General features: G+C 41.1%; 1 protein-coding gene across 3 annotated transcripts in view; it reads right to left on the bottom strand.

Moving 5' to 3' along the window:
* The window catches only part of cdh8 (cadherin 8), a 99,015-nt gene extending 75,042 nt beyond the window's left edge, over positions 1–23,973 (bottom strand). Inside the window, exons 1-3 of one of the 3 annotated variants that reach the window (XM_012919762.3) lie at positions 23,677–23,972; positions 21,607–21,687; positions 21,161–21,520 (exon numbers count right to left, since the gene is read on the bottom strand). In XM_012919762.3, coding sequence (XP_012775216.1) covers positions 21,161–21,418 — 258 coding nt within the window. In that variant the 5' untranslated portion in view covers positions 21,419–21,520; positions 21,607–21,687; positions 23,677–23,972. Of the gene's footprint in view, positions 1–21,160; positions 21,688–23,676 lie in introns of all 3 variants that reach the window. The other 2 variants (XM_012919763.3, XM_004539809.3) reach the window with 2 other exon arrangements.
* Between the last annotated feature and the right edge of the window lie 829 nt (positions 23,974–24,802).

Raw genomic sequence — 24,802 nt, 5'->3', positions numbered from 1 at the left:
CACAACACTCACGGGATTTGTGTCTCCTCCCAGGATCAAACTGGGGCTCTTTTCCTTATTAGGAAAATGTGTAGAATACAGCAGTGTGGAGCCACATTTCCTAATTTTAATACAGCTAAATAATAGTGCCATTTAAGCTGTAAGGGACTTATATTTCAGTTGCTATCACTAGGATAACCTTTTGAACCTATCATTCTAATAACTACAAAAATGTATATATTAAAAGAATGTGTACATTGTACTAAAAAATATCAGAATTGATGACTGTTATGTGAACTTCAGAATAAATATGATCTATTCCTCCTTATTTCCAGGAAAAAAAAAATATAACTGAATGGTGTACATTTCAGTCACATTTTATGTAATGCAACTTGGGTTCAAGACCTCTGCAATACTATCCTACATGCTATTGTCTATTAATTAACTGAAACTCCAAATAAGCTGCATATATTTCAGTGATTACATGTCGAATCCCAACATGTGTTCTGTCTGACTGCTTCAGATGTTTAACCAACAGAAGAGCGCACACAGTGAAGTGAAATGTGTTGCGATGGTTGTCATGTCCGGAGCTAACCAGTTGGGATGCGCCGTTGGTACGACATGCCATTTGTCTCCCGTAATAAGACATGAGAGCTCGCAGACATTTGAAGAAACTCAGCACTGCAAAACGACTCCTTCCTGGAAAGACACACAGTGAAGCTTGCCAGGAAGGCTTTTTTTTTCCTCAGTGAGTCACAGTGAGTGTGCATGTGTGCTTAAATAAATGTGTGTACAATTTACCGTTCTTTCTTTTTGTTTGTTTTCTGTTTTTTTATGCGTGTGTGCGTGCGTGAGTGAGAGAGACAGAGACATAAGTGTGTGCATCCTTGCTTGCTAAACTGTGTGGAAAACACAGCCTGTAGTGTGCATATTAGTTTGTGTGTATTTGTATGTGTGTGTCCCTGTACAAATGCCCCCTCCCTATTACAGCTGACTAGTAGATGGATGCTGGCTGTCACACCTGCCTGACTTTGTTCCTGCCAGATGCGGTGGGGTCACAGGGAAAGCGCCCAAACACTCATCAATCTCAACCATTGTCCAACATTCTTTCGGCTCCGGCAACAGCTTCCAATATCCATTTAGTCGCTCCAGATGCTGGCAAAAATGCTTACATACACAGAAACCGGGTGGCCAAACCTATTGACCTGCACTCTCAGTACGGGTGGATGAAAAAACAAAGGATGTCACAGCATCAGGGATAATCTCTAAGAGTCTGTAATAAATAAAAGTTTAACTTTGCATTTACTCTGTGAGGTCGTCATTGTCATTAGGCTGGCAGTAAAAGAAATTGAATTTGGTGTGTTCCCAAAGGCTGCTGTCAAGTGTGATGCTGTGAGCAAGAGCCAGCATAACCACTGCTACCTGAGGTCTTTTCATGTAATGACATCAAAGCCAACCGGAAGAGCTTTAGAGTCACTTTGGAAGAAGAGATTACGGTGGACTGAAAGGTCTAAAGGACACAGGTATGAAACAAAACCAGCCACATGACAGTGTCGAGTCCCAGGTGGATTTTGGAAGGAGGCAAATATACTTGGGTAAAAAGTTTGGCAGCATATCCAAAAGTGAAATAATGTGCAGATTTTCACTAGCACACTATTACGCCTTTGTGAACGAACCAAACTCAGTTACATTTGAAATACACTCCAGGCATGTTACGGTTGCCATAGAGAAAAATAGAAGCCAGGAAAGTCATTTTCATCATTCTAGTTTGTGCGGTTTTGTTGTTCCCTTGATAGGAAGCAGCACTTAAGTAGCCAATCCACTAATGGGAGGTTGGGAAATAGAGATAGAAACTATAAACCTGACAACTAAATTTTATCCTGTTGAAGTTTTTGCTTCCTACCACTCAAAGAAATGTTTTAGATGAACTTGTATTGCCTGAAATATTTATGGAAAACTGTGCAATAGCAGAGGAAAATTTGAACATGACTGAACAAAGACAAGCTACTGTGTCGTGTCTTTGAGATGGGAAATTATTCAAGTTCTGTTTATAGTTTGTTGGTCAACTGTTGTTGCTGTGGTCACACTGTTGTCTTCCAGAAAGATGTTTTTATGCAGTAGCACATCTTTTTTTGGGAGGTAGCGTAGTTTCTCAGGGTGCTAAAATTTTCTTCAAACAGTAATAGTGTGAAAATACAGCCCTCTCACATTCTCTTAGCTTTGACTGCCTCTCTTCGTCTTCCTCTCAGTTTCTCTGTGTGTCTTTTCTGCATTTTCACCCCTCAGCTCTTCCTCTCCCTTTTTAATTCTCCATCTCCTCCCCTGGGCCTCCTGAGGGTTGGGAAATAATGTACACAAACATAGCAGGCAAACGGGAGAAGCGCTTGAGTTGTTTACGATGCGATAGAGGAAATAGAAAGAGAGGGTTGAAAAAAATAAGGCGGAGGAAATCATCACAGCGTGCATTTCCATTCGTGTATACACTTTAATTGTGAAGAAATCAGAAAGTTGGGAGAATTCACTTCAGTGTGCAGATGCACTTTGATGCTGTCACTCACACGGTATGAGACTTTTGATTAGGACTTGTCTGTACACTGGAGGCTCATGACCACACTTGGCAGACAGGAGCCATTAAAATCCCAGCAACCTTGGCCCCCCTCTCAATCCCACCGTCTCTCTTTGTCTCCCTCGCTCTCCCAACTGGGTCAGCCCTGCGAGAAACGTGATACTGAAGGTAATAGGTTGTTCTTCTAAAAACATTAAATGAGTTAAAATTATTCATAGAAGAAGAATTATTTATCTTGAACCAAGCAGATCATTACTGAAAGAACAAGTGCAACTTGTATCTCTTCTGATAGATTCTAGTGTATTCAGTATTACTATTTAAATATTTGTGTATATATAATATGTGTGTGTATATGTATATACCAGATATATTTAAATTTAAATATTTTAATTCCTCAACTGCATTTTTCCACCATTACTGGTGTATTTTTTAAAGGCAGGACTTCTATTTTTAAGATTTTGTTTTGTACCTGACACTGGTCTCTCATGATTTTTAAAGACTTTTGTCTCAGCAAAAAAAGATATATCCATGACTTCAATGGTAAAGTGCATAAATAAACAAGTATTGATTTCCAAATATATGCAATGAAGGTAAGAAGAAAGCACACATAAAGTCTAAAAAGAGAAACTAAAAGTAAATAAATAAAGTAAATGCAAATAATCTTGTCGTTAGCAGTTAGTGGTGTTAAAAGTACACCTCGTGATTTAGTAGCCTGTAGAAACACCTTTAAAAGTAGTAAGGTCAAGTAATGATTTTCTGTATGACTTTATCGGCCTCTCACATTTTAAAGAACTTTGACCCACTCTTCTTTACATTACTTCAGTTCATTGGAGTTTATGTGTATTAATCTATGCACGGCTCTCTCTCCTGGCACAGCATTTCAATCAGTTCGAGGTCTGGACTTTGAAGGGGTCATTCCAAAACCACGATTCTTTTCTTTTTTTCATCCAGTCATTCTGTTGTTGATTTGGTTTCACATCTGACTCTAGAATACTTTGATACACAGAGCAGTTCATGGTCAACTCAATGACTGCAAGGTGCAAAGGTCCCGTGGCTACAAAACAAGCCCAAATCATCATCCCCCACCACTGTGCTTACAGCTGCAATGAGGTGTTTGTGTTTGTGCTGATATGTCATGACACTGTGCATTACAGCCAAACATCACCACTCTGCTCTGATCTGTCCAAAGAACATCACAAGTCTTTGTTTGTTTAGATGAAATTTTGCAAAGCTAACCTGTGCTGCCATGTTCTTTTCAGAGAAAAGAGAATTTATCCTGGCAACTTTTCCAAATAAGCTATTATTCTTCATTTAATTTCGATTTTTACTATCATGGACATTAATATTTAACATGCTAATTGAGGCCTGTAGACCCTGAGATTTAGCTCTTGTGGTTTTTTGGAGGTTGCATGCTCAGACCATGGGGTCAATTTGCTGCGTTATCCACTCCTGGGAAGATTGATAGCTGTCCTAAACATTTTCTACTTGTGAATAATCTCTCTGTAGAATGAAGGACTTGGAAATGGTGTTATAACCCTTCCCAGATTGATGAGAAGCAACAGTTGCTTTTTTGAGATCATTGCTGACATCATTTCCCATCTTTCCAAACTACTACTGCTTTTCTAGAGGCGGTCACTCTGATAATTCGTTAATGAAGTGCATGTGATTATCAGCACCTGCCTGCCACTTCCCTTCTATGGAAGTGAAAGTCATTTTTGTTAAGTAAATAATGGCACAGTGTAACATGTCATATGGTGTTGGTCATCCGAGGTTGTGCTTATAAGGTAAAAATTAGGTTGTACTTAATTTTAAGACCTATTACGGACCATGTGAGTTATTCTTTGTACTAAGGCCTAAGACTATTTTCTTCTAATCTTTTGTTGTCTTATTTGTTCTGTTAGTGATACATATATAGTGTGTTTTGGAAGCCCACGGACGTATGAGTGAACAAAAACCAAATACAAATACCCCCCTTTATAAAAAGCACATTCAATTAGTGTAAAACCTTTATTTCTATGAGCAGTGTCCTCAGATACACAGGGCAACATCCTCAACGCTTTTCCAGCATGGACCTTCATCCTTCTGTTCCTTTCCTATGTTTCTCATCTGAAAAACTAATCTATACAAGTGTTCTCAATGTGAGCTATCCTTCACTCTTCAATAGTTAGAATGATCATGTTTGTGTAGTGTTTACTGCCTCACAAGGATTCACAAGCAATTGAATACTCCCTTCAAAATGCTGCCATCATTAAAAATAAAAGTCCATTAAAAGTTCTATTTACTGAAAATGTGAATTGAGATATATTAAACTTTGTATGTCATGAAGAGCTAATTTGTTGTGGAATATATTTTCCTTAATCCAATGAAATAGAACACTTAAAAGAATTGGTTGGGTCCTCGGGAGACAGGAATCAGAATTTTGGACATATTATAAGCAAAAATATGTATATTTCCCCACAGCAAGAAAAACTGGTGTGGCAAAAGTGGTGATAGTTCCTAACATCTAAGAATAAGCAGCAAACTGGACCCTTCAGTCCTTTCATTCATAAGACTTAGTGTCATGGCTGACGATATATTTCATGGATATGTATTTCATAGGCCTGGGGAGTAGTCCAGGGTGCAGCAGGTTATAAATGTTTTTACAATAAAGTGGCTGGACATTTAGAATGTGACAGAAAATCTTAATCAGGAATATGGTGGCCATGTGTAACAGAAAGACAACGAACCAGAGACATTGACACTTACAGAGAGAATGACACTTCCTACTCTTCTGTAAGACCACACTTCCTCTGCCTTTGCCGAGTCCTGGGGACATCTCCCATGCATGCTGGGTGTCACAGCAGACGGATGACTAGCTTCACTAGCACCATGCCATTTCCCCTTCTCACACAAAACTGTCACACCCCCCTTCTCCACTCATTCCCAGCCTGCCGGGCCTTACTGTTTCTTGGCCCGGACTAAGATCGGCACAGACACACACACACACACACACACACACACACACACACACACACACACACACAGGAAAGTACATGGATATTCATACATACACACTCTCACAAGAACAAGCATCCATGCCTTTCTCTTTCTCTCTGTGATTTACACTTGGTGGGAAACTGCATAGCCACACATTCATCCCACTAAACAACTCTTGGAGCCTATTTTCTCTCAGGCAAAGTGAGTAACTCTACAAGACTGGATTCACACTGAAATGCTAAAGGTCACGTCACTGGATCTTACCAAACAGCCCATATGGCAAAGAGCGGCAGCAGATGTCGGCCATCACCTCTTTTGCATAATAAGAATAGACTTTTCCTAAAACAGCTGAAAATCCAGCAACACTGTCTAAGCATCCAGCTTGTTTTACTGACTGAACATTCCTGACCTTACATGACTGTTACTGAAGTATAAATGATGGATGATTTCAAGTTTGAGGACTGCTCTGAACGAGTCCAACACAAAGACACTGGTCCCTGGTACGTGCACACACATGTACAAACCCCTGAGCTGTGTGCCCCAGCAGCTTCCAGTACCAGTAATAATTATTAGAACAGTTGCAACCGCTGCCAGGAAATTATCATAAGTAGCCTATTGCTGTTTTTCTCTGCATTCCAATGATTGGAGAATAAACTGGAGAAAAAACAAAACCAGGCATAAAACAAACACTACCCCCAAGACATCACACAACAAACAGAATATTCACGAGTGGGGGAAACTACTGTATAGGAAGGGATAAAAATGTCTCGCTCTGAGAATTCAAGATTTGCCAATAGGAAAGCTGCACACTCTTACAAATCAAAATTTGCCACCAATTTGCTCTTGTTCAGACTTCTGGAGGGGATGTTGGCTTGTTTGTGTCCCCTGTCAGAGTCTGGAGGGTTCTGAAATTAAGCTTGTGACAAAACATGCAGTTACTGTACTAGAAAAAAACATTCTGCTAGTGCTGCATAGCAGCATTTATTCTTATCAATACTCATGCATTAAAGTTCATTTGCAAAACCACATTAACGCCTCTGGTAAAATCTACCCCGGTTCTGTCTCCCCTTTAAATCTCTCATAAATCTCGGAGCATCCCTTCTTCTACTAGCACCACTGCAGAGAGCCACACTTTTCAATTTCTGGAGTGAGAAAAGGACAGGGGGTAAAAAGCCTCTTCCAGTATTACATCTTTTCTACTTTATTACCAGTCTTCTGGGAAAATGGGGGCAGCTTTGCAGCCTGGCTATCTGTTTACATTTTCTTTACAAGACTATATTGGAATTATAATTGTGTTCTATGGCGCCTTCTTTTGGTGCCTTGCTCTGTTTAAAGGTCCGATGGACCTGGGGAGATGAAGAAAAATGGACCCCTTTTGAGGGATTTGATTACTGAGGAAGAAAATGCAGCTGCACACTGGCCCTCTTTTTTTCTTTTTCCCTCTCTGTTTTCCTCCAGGTGCCAATCTCTCGGGATGCTCGATATTAGAGCTGGAATGGCGCTGACACAAGCGCATTGAAAAAATAATTTCTTTCTGCGGCAAAGGTGGAAACAGAAAAAAGGAAATATAAATGGTCCTTATGAATTAGGTGATTAAAAAGAAGTCTGAGTTTGTCCTGCTGACCAGAGAGCCCTCCTTACTCGCTTTGTGAAGCGTTTTTTTTCCAACCAAGGTTATCAAAGGTCACAGTGTTCAAATGCTCTCTGTTGATGAATGCTTCGACGTTCCCTCAGAGCTGATATTACACTAACCTTAAAAAACAATATCAGATATATGGACATATTCATAGTTTTTGAAGCCAGTCTTTAATTTATATTTTAACAGGAGAAAATGCCCCCTGCCAAAAAAAGAGGTAGGTGTGACTAAGAGTTGAAAAGTCTCATTTTAACTTTTTCATATGCACATTCTGAGAGTTGTTATTCACTTTCAAATATTTTGCATTTCTCCAGTTTTAGCATGTTACAACAAGTAAAAAAGAAAGTGTTATCAGCAGGTAGAACACAATATGACATGCAGGGTACACAAACACAGCATAAATATTCCATTACTATATGGATAATTGCTGATATTCCTGCAGCTCAACTACATTGCGTAGTGCAGTCGAGTGAGACAGTGAATTTGTATCCTTAATAATGTTTGGAATTAATTAAAATGCAAAGCCACGAGCCCAGAGTGCAACCACAGGTGGCAGTGAAGTGAGCGCACTAAGAGCTGTGATGAGTGCAAGCCCCCATAACTCATGTCCATTTAACTGATGACTTCTAATTTTATTATTCTTATTCTTATTATTTTTGCCACCATTTCAATGAGATGAGTTTGCCATTTTATACAACAATTTCCTGTGTAATATCATTCTGTCAATAAGTAATTACTTGCTTGGCAAATTGCTGTGCAAAATGTTCATCGGAGGGGAGAAGATCCATATCAATTGTTCATTTGCATAATGCAAATGAATCCTCTGAGAGGAAAAAACAACTTTGCTGCCATCGCTGACAGTTGGATACCAGCACTGCTGCTGGAAAAACATAAGTGTCTTTACTACAGAGCAGCGCAAAGGTCTACAGCATTTCACTGTTAGAAGCAGGAAACTAAACTCTAAGACGCAGCTGATGGAATTATTTTTTTGTTGCTGTTTAGTTATTTTCAGATACAGTTTCAACTGGCAGGAGAAAAAAAACTCCAAACTGCTACCAATATTTGACAAGTGGATCGGGGGTTTCTGAGTAGCTGTCCATTTGCTGACACATTAGCAGAGGATGAGCTACCAGCAACTCCATTAGGCTTTCTCCTGATAGAGTAACACCATTTTAGCCCCCTGTTTACTTAATATGCAGGATCCGGCCCCCTCTATTTGTTTCTAATCAACTGATAAGACAGAAGGCCTTTTCTGCAGTCCCCGGAGGATGAAAACCAAACTCTTAATGGTCATTAGTAGCAATTATGTTCCGTAACTGGCACACCCCCTCTGCTTTTGCTGTGTTGGCTGCTTAGGCACATGTGGATCCGATGTGGACGCAGGGGACCCTGAATGCAGTTTTAGAGCAGGATACGCTCTGATACGCTGCGGCTGACCACAGCTTTTATTTGATGATGGATATGTTTAGTTTCCTGTCTGATTGGGACAAGTTGTTATTTGTGCTTACACATCTGCAGTATTGAGATAGTTTGTTAGCTATATTTAAAAGCATTGTTACAATGTGTAAATTGCCTCATGACCCAAAATACCCCCTAGTCTCCTCTACTTTGAAATCGTCATTAACACAGCACTCTGAGTTTACAGTAATTGCAGCATTGTCAAAGGCATCTTGAGGACACCACATGAAGTCCAACCCGGCATGTAGCAGCACCCCACTCCCCCCCAATTAGCTAACTCAGCTCCTTTGCTACAGGATTCTGGAGACTTGTGATTTTTATGCAAAACCGCTAAGATCAAACGGCCTCTGCCCTAATCCCCTGGGTCGAACCTGGGGAGTGTGATCCTTATCGACAAATGCCGAGCCAGTGCAGACCAAGATCCCATTACGTATTCACATAGACCTTTTTGACATGCATTTTCCCTACGCACCAGTGATGCAACAAAGACAGGAAACCCACTTCTATTTTTGCATTGTAAATGTTAGCACACATTTTGTGTTGATAAAACCTGATCCGAATCCTATCTTGATCCGATGTGGTATTTGTTGAAGCAATGCCGCACACTCACACATCTGCTTAGTTAAATCCCTCCATCCTATTTTCATCTGTGTGTTGGACTGGATATGATCCATTTATGAATCCCCAGAGATAATTTCTAAGAAGCTCCTGTAGATGAATAACTGGATAAGAAATGGGATATTATGGATATTATGACTATTGTTGAGCTACACTGACATATAAATAGAAGCAACATCACACACTTAAACCACAGAGCAGCAGCATGAGAACTGCTAGTGTACTATAGGATTCAGCTGTGCAAACAGGACAACAGAATACCCTGTCACACACTAAAACACACACATACACAGAGTGCTCAGCAGTGATGAGGAAGGCCATTGTCAGAAAACTAATAAAGAGGCAGTGTGTTGCTGCAGTGCGGTAATTACACATCCCAGGATATCAGCACAGTATTTATAAAAACACTGGGCATCAACAAAGAAGAGAAGGTCATCAAGGCAGATATGGCATTAGCATTTTGACAGTATACACATTAAGTGTGTTCACACATGGACAGAAACGTGCTTGTGTGAGTGGGCATGCATTGGTACACGGGCACACCAAAAAGATAATGTCATGTTTTTCTTATCTGGCCACTCAACGAGACACATAGACAATGTGTGTTTGTGTTTGTGTTTGCATGTGCATCTGTGTTTATGTGTCTGCGTGTAACTGTGTGCAGAGAGTGACGCTGATAAACATGCCACATCTTGGCAAGTGGTGGTTCAAGCAGGCCCAGCTTCTGTAAACATTGAGAGGGCTGCACAGATTGAGATGGAGAGAAACGAGGACCTGTGTGACTGCTTCCATCCAGATGGAGGCTACAATGATTTTGGGGTTGGCCCAGGTCGTTTCCCCCAATGACAAACCATTCAAAGATCTGTGGAGGCATTAAAATATTGCTGCTTCACCACAGCTGTTCATTGTCTTCATCAGCTAACAGCAAAAATGCGGTTTCGTGACGTGAATAAAGCAGAGAAAGTAACATAAAAAGGGCACTGTGCCATTTGGCAAAGGGTTCTTTTTCTTGGTGTCGAGGAGAGACATCTCAGGAGGAGGGGGGGGTTCCCTCTAAGACACAGCTCTTTGATTTTGTTACCTTTAAAGCATCTTTGCACTTTCTAGTCTCACTCTTCAATGCTTGCAAAGAATTTCCACAAAGCATACTATGTTATTGACGCTGCTACATTTTTTGGATGCATTTGGTTCAATGTATTACTCAAATACAATTATTAATGACAAATGTGAAAAAAGCTTCTCTACTTTTCTTTTCTTCTTTGTTTTCTTTTGTTGTAAATTATAATTTCCAAAATGTAATTCTAAAAGATAGCATCAGAAGTTGAATTGCTATGCATCTTTGACTTTGCTCCACTCACAGATGTATGTTGGGTGAACTGGAAATTCTAAATTGCCTGTAGGTGTGAATGTGTTATGTGTGTGAGAGAGTTTGTGTGTTCGACTGTGATGGATTGGCAACCTGTAATAGTGCCAAACTATCACCTCTTGCCCAATGCGTACTGGGGCAGGCTCCAAGCCCCATATGGCTCCAAGCTGTTTGTAAGACATATTGGTTCTGCATTGGTATACAATTACCAACATTTAAAGTGCCATATGTAAATAAGAACTCAGTATAAAATATTAAATTCCTTAATTTTACTTTTAGATATTTTAGATATAGCATGCTATATTTAGATAATATAGCATGCTTTTGTTGCCTACAGACAAACAAAGTCTCCAGAGTGCATACACTGTTGGTTGTGCTTTGTAATATTCAGTCATTTGATATGTACAAATTCTGTGTGGGTGACCAGTAAAGCTAATTTTGCTTCAGTTTCACTGACCACACAGTCTGCTAACCCTGCTAGTGGGCTGAAATTGTTACCAGTTCTCAGTCCCATCTGCTATTTGACATTTGAACACTTCATTTGTTCCTCTGTGTAAGGATTCAATTACAGGGTAACGTACAAATAAAAATAACTGCATCTATATAGGGCTTTATTGATTACTCAAATTGCTTTACACTACAAGCTCCATTCATCTGTTCACACACACACACACACACACACACACACACACACACACACACACACACACACACACACACACAATAATTTTACTGTATACATGCAGCACTTTCCTTATCATGTATCTTATCCGAGGACTCTGACATGCAGGCCACAGGAAGCAGAAATCAAAGCACCAACTCCTTTGATGCAGCCAGTACGACTGAGGTAACAGGACAAAAAATTAAAGACACCCCCTTTGCATAATGTGGGATAGACAATGCTGCTCTTACTTTGAGCTCATTACATGCTCACACTTGGGCATTAAATCAGAAGTTCCCTTTTAACATGACAACTGACATTGTGAATATTTACCAAAACCATGATTTTTGTTCTCAAGTATCTCATGATGCCTAAATCTAATCAAGAAGTGAGTGAAACAATCAATCTTCTTTATGATATTACTGTAATGCTGAATGAGAAGGAACTATGGCTGAATTAACCTCTTAAGGTGCCCAAGGGCATAAAGATTCTTGTTGGCTTGTGCTGAAACTACTAATTATTTCACTTTATCTTTTTTCTTTGTTACCCAGAAACCAACCGGCACTCTTGATCTGACAAAGAAACAACTTGGTAAGTAATCCATCCACTTCAAGTAATTAAAAATGCCACAAATTGTGAACATTTGCCAGATTTCTTGAATATGTAAATTAGTCCATTTATTACTAATTTTACACAGTGAACAATGCATTTTTAAAAATGATTAATGTCATCATAGAAGTACAAGACACATACAATGCATCACTAAAGAAATAATGTAACCTTGTGAGATGTTTTCTGTGTGTTAATTGCAGAAACAGGAAAAAAAATAAAGCAATTTGATTTGAAACATCATTAGGACAAATGAGTTCATTACTAAATAAAGTAAATAAGGTCTCTGAACAAGATTGCACAAGTGGTGCCGTGAGGTCTGTGATGATGTAATAGTTCATACTCTTCATCAAAGTTACAAATTTGTAACAAATTTGCAGTTAAAGAAATTACACGAACATAAATGAAGTAGACTAAACCCAGGGCTCTGGGTCTGGAGGCTGAGGGCAATAACCCAGTTGGTAGTCCAGCCTTCGGGGCAATATTAGATAACCGGCTTTTGAGAGCTTCTTGAGAGTCTTGTGTCAACATTCATGTAACACAACATTTTTCAATCACTAGCTTACCATAGAAAATAACTCTGGCTTTCAGATATCACTTGAGTGCTTGGGCTCTCAGTGCTGTTTCTACATTTATGTACAAAAATGGTTCCAACCTTTTTGTGTAAAACCAAAAAACAAACAACAAAATAAAAGTAAAGAATTCAAACATCAGTTTGTCTGTGAAATCATCCTTATTAGCTTTAACCAAAAGAAATACTCGTGTTTATTCATGTATGACATCACCATTAAGCCATAAGTAATCAACCTCTGCAATGATACTACATTTAAACGCTTTGATAACTTAACTAAATGTTCACCCTCCTCCAACATTACATAAGTCCAGTCTTTCATCAAACTCATTTACGATGATGTTACACTAATTGGATGTTCTATTATTCATAATAGCAGCAGTTTTTCTTGGAACTTTGCATTTCATTAAACCACAATAGAGAAGACCACGCATTGGTGAAGATTTTTTAATATTTCATCAGATAGACCATTGGTGCATGTCCGCTCCACAAGCAGAACAACAAGCATTTACCGCTAGGATAAAGGCAATTAGCCAGACTTCAGTAACAGACGGCCTATAGCCCCTAAAAGCTTTTCACATGTTTCTGGCATCCTCTATTCGGTGTCCCTCAGCACATCATTTTGTTGCCATCGAGAGCAGAGAGCAGCTGAGAGAGGCAACGTAACATGCCGTGTCCCTCGTTGTGCATGCTCCAATAGTAGACACACATACACCAGGAATCTTTGAGAACACTTTCAACATCCTGCATGCTCGGCCCTGATTCCCATTAAGCATTCATGATTCATCTGGATTTTATATTATAACGTTTTGAATTTTTCATGCAGCCCCCCTCCCCCCCCCACACACACACACTCCATCCCCCCTTCCTCTTCACATCCCACCCCCTTTTCTGATCTGACAGAAAAAAGAAGACTTAATCAAACATCGGAGGAGGGGGAACTATCCAAAGTGTCACTTTCACACACACAAAGACGCATGTGTTTCCATCATCGCCACCTGCTTCTTACATATACATATACTTTTTTTTCTTGAAGTTAGTTGATTTATAAGACACAGGCTAGCTGTATCGCATGCACCTTGGAGACACAAACACTAGGAAGAAGGATTATTGAAGGGATACAGGTGTATTCACAGGTAGAATGCAAGTAAGGTTGGGTAGTAAAGTATGGCGGGTGTGTGGGTGCTGCCCTTTTACGTTCTCTGTCGCCTCCCTTGGCTATTATTTCAGCTATCTTTTTGTTCTTTCTGCAGAAAGGATCATTAAACCAAAATAATTCATTTGTGAGAAAGGTCAAAGCCACAGTCTGTTGGCACCCAGATACCCGAGTCAGGAGTGGTTGCATTAAGGCAGAAGCAAGCACAAAGGATGGCGCCGCCAATTCTCCTTATGTATGTGTGTGTGTTTTCTTTTATTGTCACATTCGTGATTGAGGTGAGCAACCCCGAGCCTTCAACTCAGCAGTAATGATAATCATCATCTTTAACACCCGTTATAGGTGAAGACACCAATCTTCAAGTAAATGTCACACCCACTGTTTACTAAGGCCACTTTGTTTTTATATTGCATGAGGCAGGTGAGGAGGGGGCTAGGGACTAGCTTGGGAAGAAATAGGAGGGAAGCCAAGGTGTGCCAGTAAGGAAGCAGAGGAAAAATGTTGAGGACTGTCATCTTTTAAGTGCCAGAAATAGGCACTCACCCTCCAACTGATCCAGAACTCCTTCCCCATTGTCTCTCCTGCTCCAGCCCACGTGTGCTCCCAGCTAACCGTGAAGCCAAATGCACAGCCAGTCACACAATAACAACATCCATTCTTAACAAGATTACTCCGGCAGTCTCAGTTTGGCTGATGGGACGTGCATGGGAGCAGAGGCGCAGGGATAAGCCGCCTGCAGCTGCCTGCAGCGTTTCACATACGCTGGGATCTGTCCATAGGAGAGGAGCTTCCTGGGGAGTTGAGCCAAACATCCAGCCCACAAGAGCACACTGGCATGGAAGCAAGCATCTTTAGCTACTACTGCTGGTTCTGTGCCTTATGCCCACAAAAGACTATGGCAGAGGCAAGGGCCAATTAGCAGGTTTCAGATATTCATAATCTGTTCATCTGAAAAATCAGATTTGAATAATTGTAACCTCATTTACTGCTACTAATGCTTGGCCAGCGATTTGACTTGAAAACACAATCCATATTTATAAGTATGCAGAATGTCCAACGTCATTCAGATAACTTGTTGCCTAATTTAGCTGCGCATAATATTTTGCCTAAGAAATCAACAAACTTTTCAGCAAAGACAAAACTCGAGTCTGTTAAATTTAACTCTTGATGAAAAAAAAGATGTAATCAAACAAAGCAAAATTGAGCCCATTTTTAAAAGAAACATGGCTAATTTAGACAAAACAATGCATCAGCCAAGCCTGTGAGGTGAACCGCTTTAATTCCTATAAATTAGTTAGAGCAAAGTTCAAGGCAGAGTGCCAGATGATTTAGCCCACTAAGCGCTCCACCTCCGCACAGCCAGCACAGGCCAAGCCCGGTGAGCCAGGGAGAGTGAGGGAAGCAGGAGGAGATGAGAGCTGAGGGGAGGGAAGGCAGTTAAGAGAGGGCTGGGGTAGTTAAGATTCGGACTTAATGAGAGGATAGTGTTTCTCTGGATTATAGCTGGAAGAGTTCGACACTGTTGACTGACAAACAGTGACATGGGAGCAAGCTAATCGCAGCAATGCAGTCCAAGGTGAAACCATAAAGGGACCATTTGTTATGAATTAGTACTGATGCAGAAACTCGGAAAAGTGGCCCCCACATGAGCTACTCACTGTACAACATGGATTTAATCATGCTGAGCCACAGATGTGAGTGATAGCAGCAAGCTTGTTACTTTGCTCAGGGACTCTGAAGCCATGTGAATGGATGTGCTTTCCTGTTAAATTATTATTGCAGCTGATGCATGTACACAAGAGAGCTTCCAGGGATGGCGGACGAGGTGCATCCCCTATGATACACTGAACTGAAACATTATTTCAGCTCCCATAAGAAAATACACAAGGAGGAAATATAGTGTGTAATTGTATGTAAGCAGTGGCTGTATGTGAGAGGAGAAGCAGGAAATTGTGATCTGTGGAAGTCTGGTTGTGAGGTGTGTGTGAGTGTGTGCGTGTTTAAAAACACATAAAGGGGGAAATGAAATCAGTGATATTTTTAAATATGGCATATCATACTTATACTAAATGACATGCTGGTAAAAATATAATTCTTGGCAATAACATTTAAGCTACAAGCACTGTCAGTACACTGGAAAGGTAATCAGGCCAGTGAGGATGAGATCACCTGGAAATTTGAAACACTGATTTCAACCTGCAATTTCTGCTCAAAGCACATATCGTGCAGTTTAGAGAGAAATCTTTCAGAAATATGACCACAGTGAAAACCCAGCAAATGTTTGCTAAGATAGACCAGCTATAAAGCTTCGTGGACACACTGTATTTACTCTTGCACACATAACCCTAATGTCTAAATATACTCCATCCAAGCTGGTGTCCGCTCATCTCATTTTAGTCTGTCTCAACACTCCTGAATGGACTGGAGTACAACACACGCATGCACATACACATATGCAGCTTGTTAATGGGAACCAGGATGACAATACAAAGCCATAGACAACCTGTCAAGCTCTTCGAGGGCAACACTAATGTGATCCCACAGCTCTATCAGAGCCATCACTGGGCCCAGTATTTTATTACAGACTGGGAGGGACAGACAGAGAGAGAGATTGGAAAAAAGGAAGGGGGGGGGGGGGGGGGGGGGGGTGACCATGGCCCATTGATATAATGGCCCTGCTGGCATTAGTGATGTACTGTACAGGTGAGGCACACAGGGAAAGAGGAGAGTGTGGTAACAGGGCAGGGGAAGGTGCAGGAAGTAGTGGACAGGGATATGTTAGAGTGTTTTTAATGTTTGTTTGTTTGTTTGTTTGTTTTTTAAGGGAATGGGGGGGGGGGGGGGTTGCTTTTTTCTCTAAACTGCAAATGAAGAGGGAATGGAGATCTAAGAGCTGGAAGACAGAGGAGCTGTAGCTCAATGTGGATCTGTGTGGTGCTGCCTGAAGAGAGATTACAGAGCTGTATTCCAGGAGCTGTTGTGGGTGTGAGAAACCAAATGGAATGGAAAGAAGTCCAACAAACATTGATGGGCTTTCCTTTTCTGGATTTGGTGACAGCTTTTTTTATTCAACCCTCTCACTATGGCACTGGAACCTGTGTCTAATTTGGGCTATATTTCAGAATTAATTATATCTGAGCCAATGCTTATAATTTATGTGTCATAATGGCTATCAATCACTGGCAATAAATCGGCTAATATTCTCATTAACTCCCACTCCTCATCCATCAATCAAGGACATAGCCAGATATCCGTTCAACAGTTGGAGCCAGAGTAAATTCAGATAAAGGTGGGCGATCCTCATTAACGTCAGGCCAAATCGGCACTACTGAGTCAAGGAGCAAGCTCAACCTTTGATCTGCTCGAGCGGCAACAGTGGCGCCTTTAGCGGGACCAGGGAGTCTGAGGCTTCTCTGGCAGCTGTATTCAGGACTCAATCTCGCCTTAGCTTTGCCTCACTGCTTCACATCGCCAAAGCCAAACACTCTGAGAAATTTTAACAATGTCATTGTACCACACCCCATCAGCCCCAGAGGCAAGCTTACTTGGGCTCAAGAGCCACTCTCTCCATAATCACCCCTTCACAGAGAGAAAGAAGGAGAAAGAGGTGGAGGTAGAAGTGGGGGACAGAGACTGAGAGAGGCAATCCAGCTGAGCAAAAGTAGCTTGCATCAGTATTTATAGAGTGATATGCCACATCTTGTAATAGCAGTCCAAAGCACAGAAAGTAACAAAAAGATCTGAACCGAATTCGAAAAACTGTGCTAGCTAATCGTAATCTATTCAGGTCCAGACTGAGACAATAAACAGACTGAAAAAAATAACATTCTCTTCTGATATCATGTGAAGTGATGGGAATTTTACCTTTTCAAATACAAAATTCAATAAATAAATAAACACATACTGGGGACACATTTTTTCCAAGGAACACGCGGATGGGTTCAAGCTGTGATCTTTCAGTTTCACCTGAACGTACATCTAAAGGGGAAAACAAGAACGGAAGATTGAACCATTTCACACAAGTCAGTACAAGAAAAAAGGTCTTCAATTTTAGGGGGGAACAGAGCTACAGAATATCACCTTAGCTTCCAGCAAAACACCCAGCAGACTTATATTACACCACCAATCTGATAGTGCTCTGGCTCTTCTCGTTGGGAGTTCTGTCAAACAGCTTGTTTGGAAGAATAAAGCTTGCATTTTCTTCCCCAAGAACCTATGTGAAGAAAGACAAAGCATTTTCTTTTCTTCTTTTTTTTGTAGAGATTCATCTGTTGTCTTTGCTGAATCGGTAATCAAAGCCAGATTTTTCTTTCTGCATCACTGTCACTCTTGGCAATCTTATAGTTTCACCTGAATTGATGAATATTAATGGTCCATTATTCTCTTTGTGAAAAAAACACAAAACGCATTCAGTCCTGTGGTGAATAAAAGTGCTAGACAATAGGATGAGGGATCACTCAGTTTAACACATTTTGAGTACAACTCAGCCCTGGAATCCATCATTAGCAATACTACACCATATGCTAAATGATTGCCTGGAAGTAAAGCTAAGAGTTAAATCTGAGACTGTGAGATTGTTCCTTCATAAACTGCCATCAATCTGCCTTGCACTACAAAGAAAACACATTCTGATATCTCTTTGGTGCAAACACAGCAATTTGTTCAGTGTTTGTCTTCTGTTCTAAGGCAATGTTTTGCCTTTAATGGCCTGGTGTAATTGAGTTTCTTTGTTGTATGTTTGAATAATTGAAATTGCTCTGATTAAAGATGCAAAATGGTTGGTAAACATGGCTAATGCCTTGCCAGGCATTGTACAGAAACGCAGAAAAAAAAGTCCGAAATTCGACTACAATACTCTTTTTTATACTAAAATAAAAGCTATTTTTCACCATTGTGATAATGCAATGGTAAATCGAGAGCTGCTTTGCCCAAAATTACCCTCTGCCTGGTTTCCAGTGGTCTCCATAAGAGTCTTTACGCGCTCAAGTGGTATTGGTATCTCCCACTCATTGTCATCGATGAGCAAACATGTGTCCATATGAACTAGCTCTCTGTTCTTAATGATGGGATATTTCTGAACCATCCTAGCTGATGATGAGTAATCCTAAAATCCCTTCCAACGCTGTTCGTTTTAAGCTACAGCAACAAGATTTCACAGCTGTCTCCCCGACTTCACTTTAACAGGTACTGCATGTCTGCTTCCGCGACACAAGCAGGACTGACGGGGGTTGACGAGCACGCCGCTCAGTGAATCACAATGTCGAGAAACGATGCGCTGAAGAAGAACACCAAAAGGGAAGGGGGCTGTCACGCCTTATGGCCGTCCTTCTCACTCTTCCACACCTCCCTGTCCTCCCCCTCCTTTCCTGCATTTATGCTAATAGTCTCTGCTGGGAGAGAGCACCGTGGCTGACACACAGTTAAAAATCAATGGCACAATTTCTCTCAAATACAATCTCTTACTCTTGTTACCAGTATTTGTATAGTCATCAGAGTGCACCAGCAAAAAAAAAAAAAAAAGCTATAGGATGGAAAGAGTCCAGTCTTGGCCTGGACTTCGCTGACAACCATCCCGCAACTGCAGACACAGGCGGCCTCACACAGCAGAGAAAATTGTGCAAAATACACAGAGAGCTTTGTGACCCATTTGAATCACACCTCCCACCCATTTGATTCATTTTTTAATTAAGCACGAGAAACACTGGGAAAGGGGAAGAAAAGGAGACAGAAAGGAAGAGAGATTTATAGTCTTAAAGGGATGCAGTGCCATCTTGGTCTAACACAGGACTTATCTTAGCTCTGCCAGGCATACTCATGAGCACTTAACCTTGCAGTGAACGCTACCCATCATCATCGCTTTACAAAAAAAAAGGCTAGCTGCCTTTTTCTCTGCCCAGAGCTGCCCCCCAACCCTACCCCAATCCTTGCACTGTCCTTCAACAGGAAGATGCTTATATCTATGACTAACCTATCCTACAGTCAACTTTGCAAAGCATTAACTGAGGCCTTGAGAGAACACATCCTTCATGACCGAGAACATAACTTGATTTTGTGCCACCAATTCTCTGCTGACAATGTGCAGAACATTTGACACTCTGGCCAGGGGCACACAGCACAGTATTCAAAGCAAAAGTGTGTGTAAGCTTGGAACTGAAATCACAACCGTGTTATCCACATATTTATCTTTATTAAAGGGTGCTGACTTTATTCTGTTTTTAGAAACTTGTTTTATGTGGCTAAATATCTGTGGATATATAACTGTCTGGGTGATGATGTGTGAAATGTTCAGTTGCAGCTGTGAGCTACTGAACATCTAGCCTGTGAAATCCAGGCTCAAGAATGGAAAATGTGGATCCGTTACTGTTTGTTTGTTTCAGAATTCCGATGAGCAGCCATTGTTAAATTCAGCAGTGGCTGCCTAATTGATACGGTTGAAAGATTAATGCATCACTTAACAGCATTTTTGTGTTAGCATGGTATTTAGAAAACACAGGTGCAAATCCCACATGGTGGTAAATGTTTAATTGATGCAGCCATATGACTACGCTCAGCATAAACGAAGAACAAAAAAAGACGGAAAGTGAGAATAAAATGATGCACTTGCCTTGTTTTTTTTTTTGTTTTGTTTTTTTAAACAAAAAAAATAGAAACAACTTTTTTGCATCAGTCCAGCCATCAGTTATAACAGAGGGAGTGAAATAAAGAATTAAACTCACTGCAACGGCAAAAAGTCAAACAAAAAAGACATACTAACCAATTATCAAATATTAGCTGTGATAAACTGTTTGCAAAAACTACGACTGAACAAGATCAAATATTATGCTTGATGGCCTGAATCCCTGCCCATGCCAGAGTGGCTGGGTGATATTCTGAGGGAGGGATGTGAGCGTGGCTGCCAGCCTTACTCTCCCCAGGTGAATCCCAGCAATGAGCTGTGAACAAGCTGCTTTGGCTGGGCTGGCCAGCAGCCTTCCCCTCCCCTGAAACCTGCCTGACACTTCCACACAGGCCAGGGAGCAGGTGGCCTTTAGCTGCAGGATTAGCCTGCAATTCTGTCCATCACACAGCCGCAATGGAAAATGTAACCAGTGCTAAAATAGACCTATTATTTCAAAGGATTTTATCGATGCTATAAACTGTGTCTAAAGAATGCATTTACATGTCAAAATACAACACTAACATTTTAAAATGAAAAGAAAAAAAAATCAGGGACTGCAGTCTCATCGTGTACCTTTACTTTTTGCAAAAAAAGTAAAAGTTAAGAACTAACAGTTGTGTTTGTTTCTCTGTTTCTGACTAACTTGGATTGCAAAAACATCCAAATGTAACAGCAAGAAATGTGCCACCATTATTTGATGGGAGCTTAATTATTTCTATGAGCATTTTCTGACCCTCTCTCGCTGCCTTCCGCTCTCGTCCCCATATCTCTGTTTCCCCTTGACAACCACAACCCTCCCACTGCCCATGGGAAGAACAAAAAAATGGAGGGAGCATTCAAATGGCCGAATTAATGTTTCCACACGATAAGCGAGCTTAATATAATGCTGACAATCACAGCACTCACCCTGCCAACTAGAATTGGATCTGGTCCAGAAAATTCCTCCAGCACAAACATTTGATTCCAAACCCATCCTCTCTTGGCGCGGCTTAGTAATCTTTGTCCTTCGCCAACACCGCTCGCCACCACTGCGGACCCACCAGTTTGTGTACTTTTGGACTGGCCTATGATAGGAGTCATAGACACGGACAGAACACAAGTAATCCACACCAGCAGCAAGGACAGCCACAGATCCATGAGCATCTCCTCAGACCGCTTTGGCATCCTGTCGCTGTGTGTTTTGTTTGTTTGTTTGTTTGTTTGTTTGTTATACGGGATTCTTCTCTCCGCGTTGTTTGCCCCCTCCTCTCTTCAGATCAACCGCTCCTTGTTAGATAACAAGAAAAGGTTACTTGTGTCCTCCTTTAACAGCAGTGCTTGCATTCATGGTGTGGTAAAGGTCACTTGCACACCTTGGCATACCTCCATAGCATTTGGTGAGGGGGTAACTCTCTTAGCACAGCATCCATTTGGCATTATTCCGAGGGGGGGACCTGCAACGAAGAAATCACAGTTTGTTAGTTGTCTCTTGGTTTTGTGGGGAGCTGTCAGAAGATGATGAAGACAGAGAGAGGCAGAAAAAAAACAAAACAAAAGCAAACTAAAAAACAGAGTCAAATTAACATTTGAAGAAATCAGATGACACAGATAGCATGAGAGGCAAGAAAAAATGTTTCTAGAGTAGCAAAATGATACAACAAAGATGTTTTTAATAAGAAAATAAATTCTCATTTTAGGATAAGAAGTCTGGATGTCACTTCATCTTTACAAATGATCTATCTGTAGCAGCCTGACCCTTTGCTCCAATCTTGTTTTCATATTATTCTGCTACAACAGAACAAATGGTTATGTCTCCACTCTGAGGCTATTCATCCTGAAATATCAGATTGCTTTGCTTTAATCTGTTGTTCTGGGGATTATCCTGATAGATTTTGAGAAATTACACGTTCCTTGTGATTAATGTTTTGACAATACATTTCGGGTTAAGCATTGTTAAAGCCTGCGGTCATATTCCTTAGATATTGGTGCGTGCATGCATGCAATAGCACCAGGTTTAAATAGAGAAGCTGGCAGCAGGTGAGCCATGTCAACAGCACTGCAGCTCACTGATATCCAAGTAATCCAGATGAAATAATTGCTGTGGTATTTAAAGCCATGTTTACTCACTGAAACAAATGTGCAATATTACACTTGAACTGCTGTTTTCTGATAAGCGTGAACATAAAGTTGTTTCCGTAAACACAGAAACACAAACACACAAAATTGGATACAACAGACTGATGTTACAGGAACACATAATAGAAGAAGTCAGTAAATTAATGTAAATTTTGCCCTTCAATCAAGAACAGTTTCGGCTCCTTAAATGCTTCGCTCAGTCTGACGGGCAGTGTTCAGCTGAATGCAAAATCAGAGGGTAAAACAGGCACAGGTACAAAGGGTTGGCTTTGAGTTGTCCTCAGCTAAAACTGATGGAGGTGGAGATGCTACCGGAGCACAGAACGGCTTACTTTCAGCGCGGTTTAATCTTAGTTTTGGTAACTTTTACTATGCACCGAATCTCACTGTGGTCATATGCTGTGTGATTACAGCGTCCCATTCCGAAGGACAGTAACGATGAATTCCACCTGAAGCTGCACTATAACAAAGTGTGAAGAGATCCGAATTACTGTGACACCGACCCGGAGACTAAGAGATCCTGGACCAGGTTAAGAAAAAAAAAAGATTAAAGAAGAAGAAGAAGGAAAACGGAATTGTATACAGATGAGAGAGTAAGTGAAACTGGTAAAATGCCAAATCGTAGCCAACTTAAAAATCAGTCACATTAAATCACTGACATAATTTCTTCGGCATTTTAAGTCTCTGTGGTGCGTGACAGAGCAAGCGATTTCAGCACCAAGAAGACAGAACAGCTCCCCGCCAGAAAGCAGCCGGTCCAGACAGCTCAGCCGCGAACAGAGCGGCGAAGAAGAAGAAGAGCTGTCCAAGGTAGGAAATTCCCACATAGGGAGATTTTAATTGCTAGTCAACGAGCAAAATGAAAGGATAAACCCCCAAAGTTTGAGCTTACTACTCGCCTTTCATGGCTTTAAAAATAGTCTGAGGCAGTATCCCGATTACCCAAATTTGCTCTCTATCTGAAGTTTTACCCTTTGAGGAGACAGTCACTCCGTGTCATCGCATTAAACGTGCATAAGAATTCAAAAAAAACAAAACAAAAAAAGCATTCAGACATACACGACCGGCTTATACTGGTGACGGAAGCATGAATTACAAAAGATGTAGCCTAAGTTGCTGAGCTCTCTGTAGACTTGCTCTGTCGCTCCGAGTCACCTCGCTCCTGTAAACGAGCCCGGCAAAATGCGCTGAAGCCACGCGTTGGAGAAAGGGGTTATAAGAAGTCCTGTTCAACCTCTCCACAAAACACCAATTTACCTCAATAATACCTGTTAGGTTTATATATTATGGTGGTGGGCTGTACTTACCAGTGAGACTTGCATCCTTTTCCAGTGCTGCATTATTTCTCCCCTTAAAACGCCAGAAACTCCAATGCATTTCATTCGAGGCGGTGGATAAATAAGCAAAAGCCGGAGAGTCAAACGGCTAGAAATCCTTCCCGCAGTTTGTCAGTGCGGAGTGACAGTGTTGGTGTTGTAGTTAAGAGCTCCTACAGGCTTGCTGGCCGACTGGAAAAGTGAGGAAGAGATGGAGGAGAGATGCACGGTGGCGAAGAGAGCCTCCCCTCCACTGCGCTCATTGGGTTGATGAGGAGTCGGGTCAACAGGCGCACAAATGAATGCATGCCGCTCTGCCCAGGCACGGACGCGCAAAGGTTATCGTCTCACATTGCCGGCTGCAGCTGTAGGTATTATCTAGATGTGTGCAGGTAAAACGGTTCTTATCGCAGTGTGTGTGTTTTCTCTACTCTCTCTTTTTTTTCTTCTTTTAGTAAGTGACGCATGCGTTGGCCTTCGGTTCTCCGGGTTAATAATGAAATTAAATAGGCCAGACGACCGGTGAAACGAAGCCGAGTTGCTCATTTACAATGCCATTTGATATGGTTAAACAATAAACAGATGGACACACACACTGCGGGGCTACCATGGAAAGCAATGGTAAGCAAAGAACACAGAATACAATGGTCACATTTATTTACATTTTTCGAAACTAAAGTTGGTGTAAAAAAAAGAAAGGAAACGAAAAGCATATAAAAGGGCGTAAATCCCAGAGTTTTTGAAAACAAGGAGAAAGGAAAAGGTTAAACAGGTCTTCATTAAGACTGTTAGTGAAAAGGTCACGCTCATCATTGCATGCCTGAATGTGCGTGTGTGTGAGTACAGAAAAGTGCATGAGTGACAACAGAGGCCCGTGCTGCTGTCCACATAGAGAGCCCTCTAGTGTTTGTATAGCTACCTAGCAGCAGTCACGGGGGATGGGGGGGCTTCATTAGCGCAGCGGAAAAAGAATGTCAGTATACTGTCGTATTGCTGTCTTTTTCCCCGAATCTCTTTGTGAAACTCACTTCCTTCCACTGAGCACTTATTTGCCTCCTCTTTGTTGCAATGATAAGTCACGTTCCCATCACTTCAACACAAGAAGTTGTTACACCTT

Source organism: Maylandia zebra, linkage group LG1 (genome assembly GCF_041146795.1).
Source record: "Maylandia zebra isolate NMK-2024a linkage group LG1, Mzebra_GT3a, whole genome shotgun sequence".
In the NCBI taxonomy this organism is placed as follows: domain Eukaryota; kingdom Metazoa; phylum Chordata; class Actinopteri; order Cichliformes; family Cichlidae; genus Maylandia; species Maylandia zebra.
This window is presented reverse-complemented; position numbering and strand designations above follow the sequence as displayed.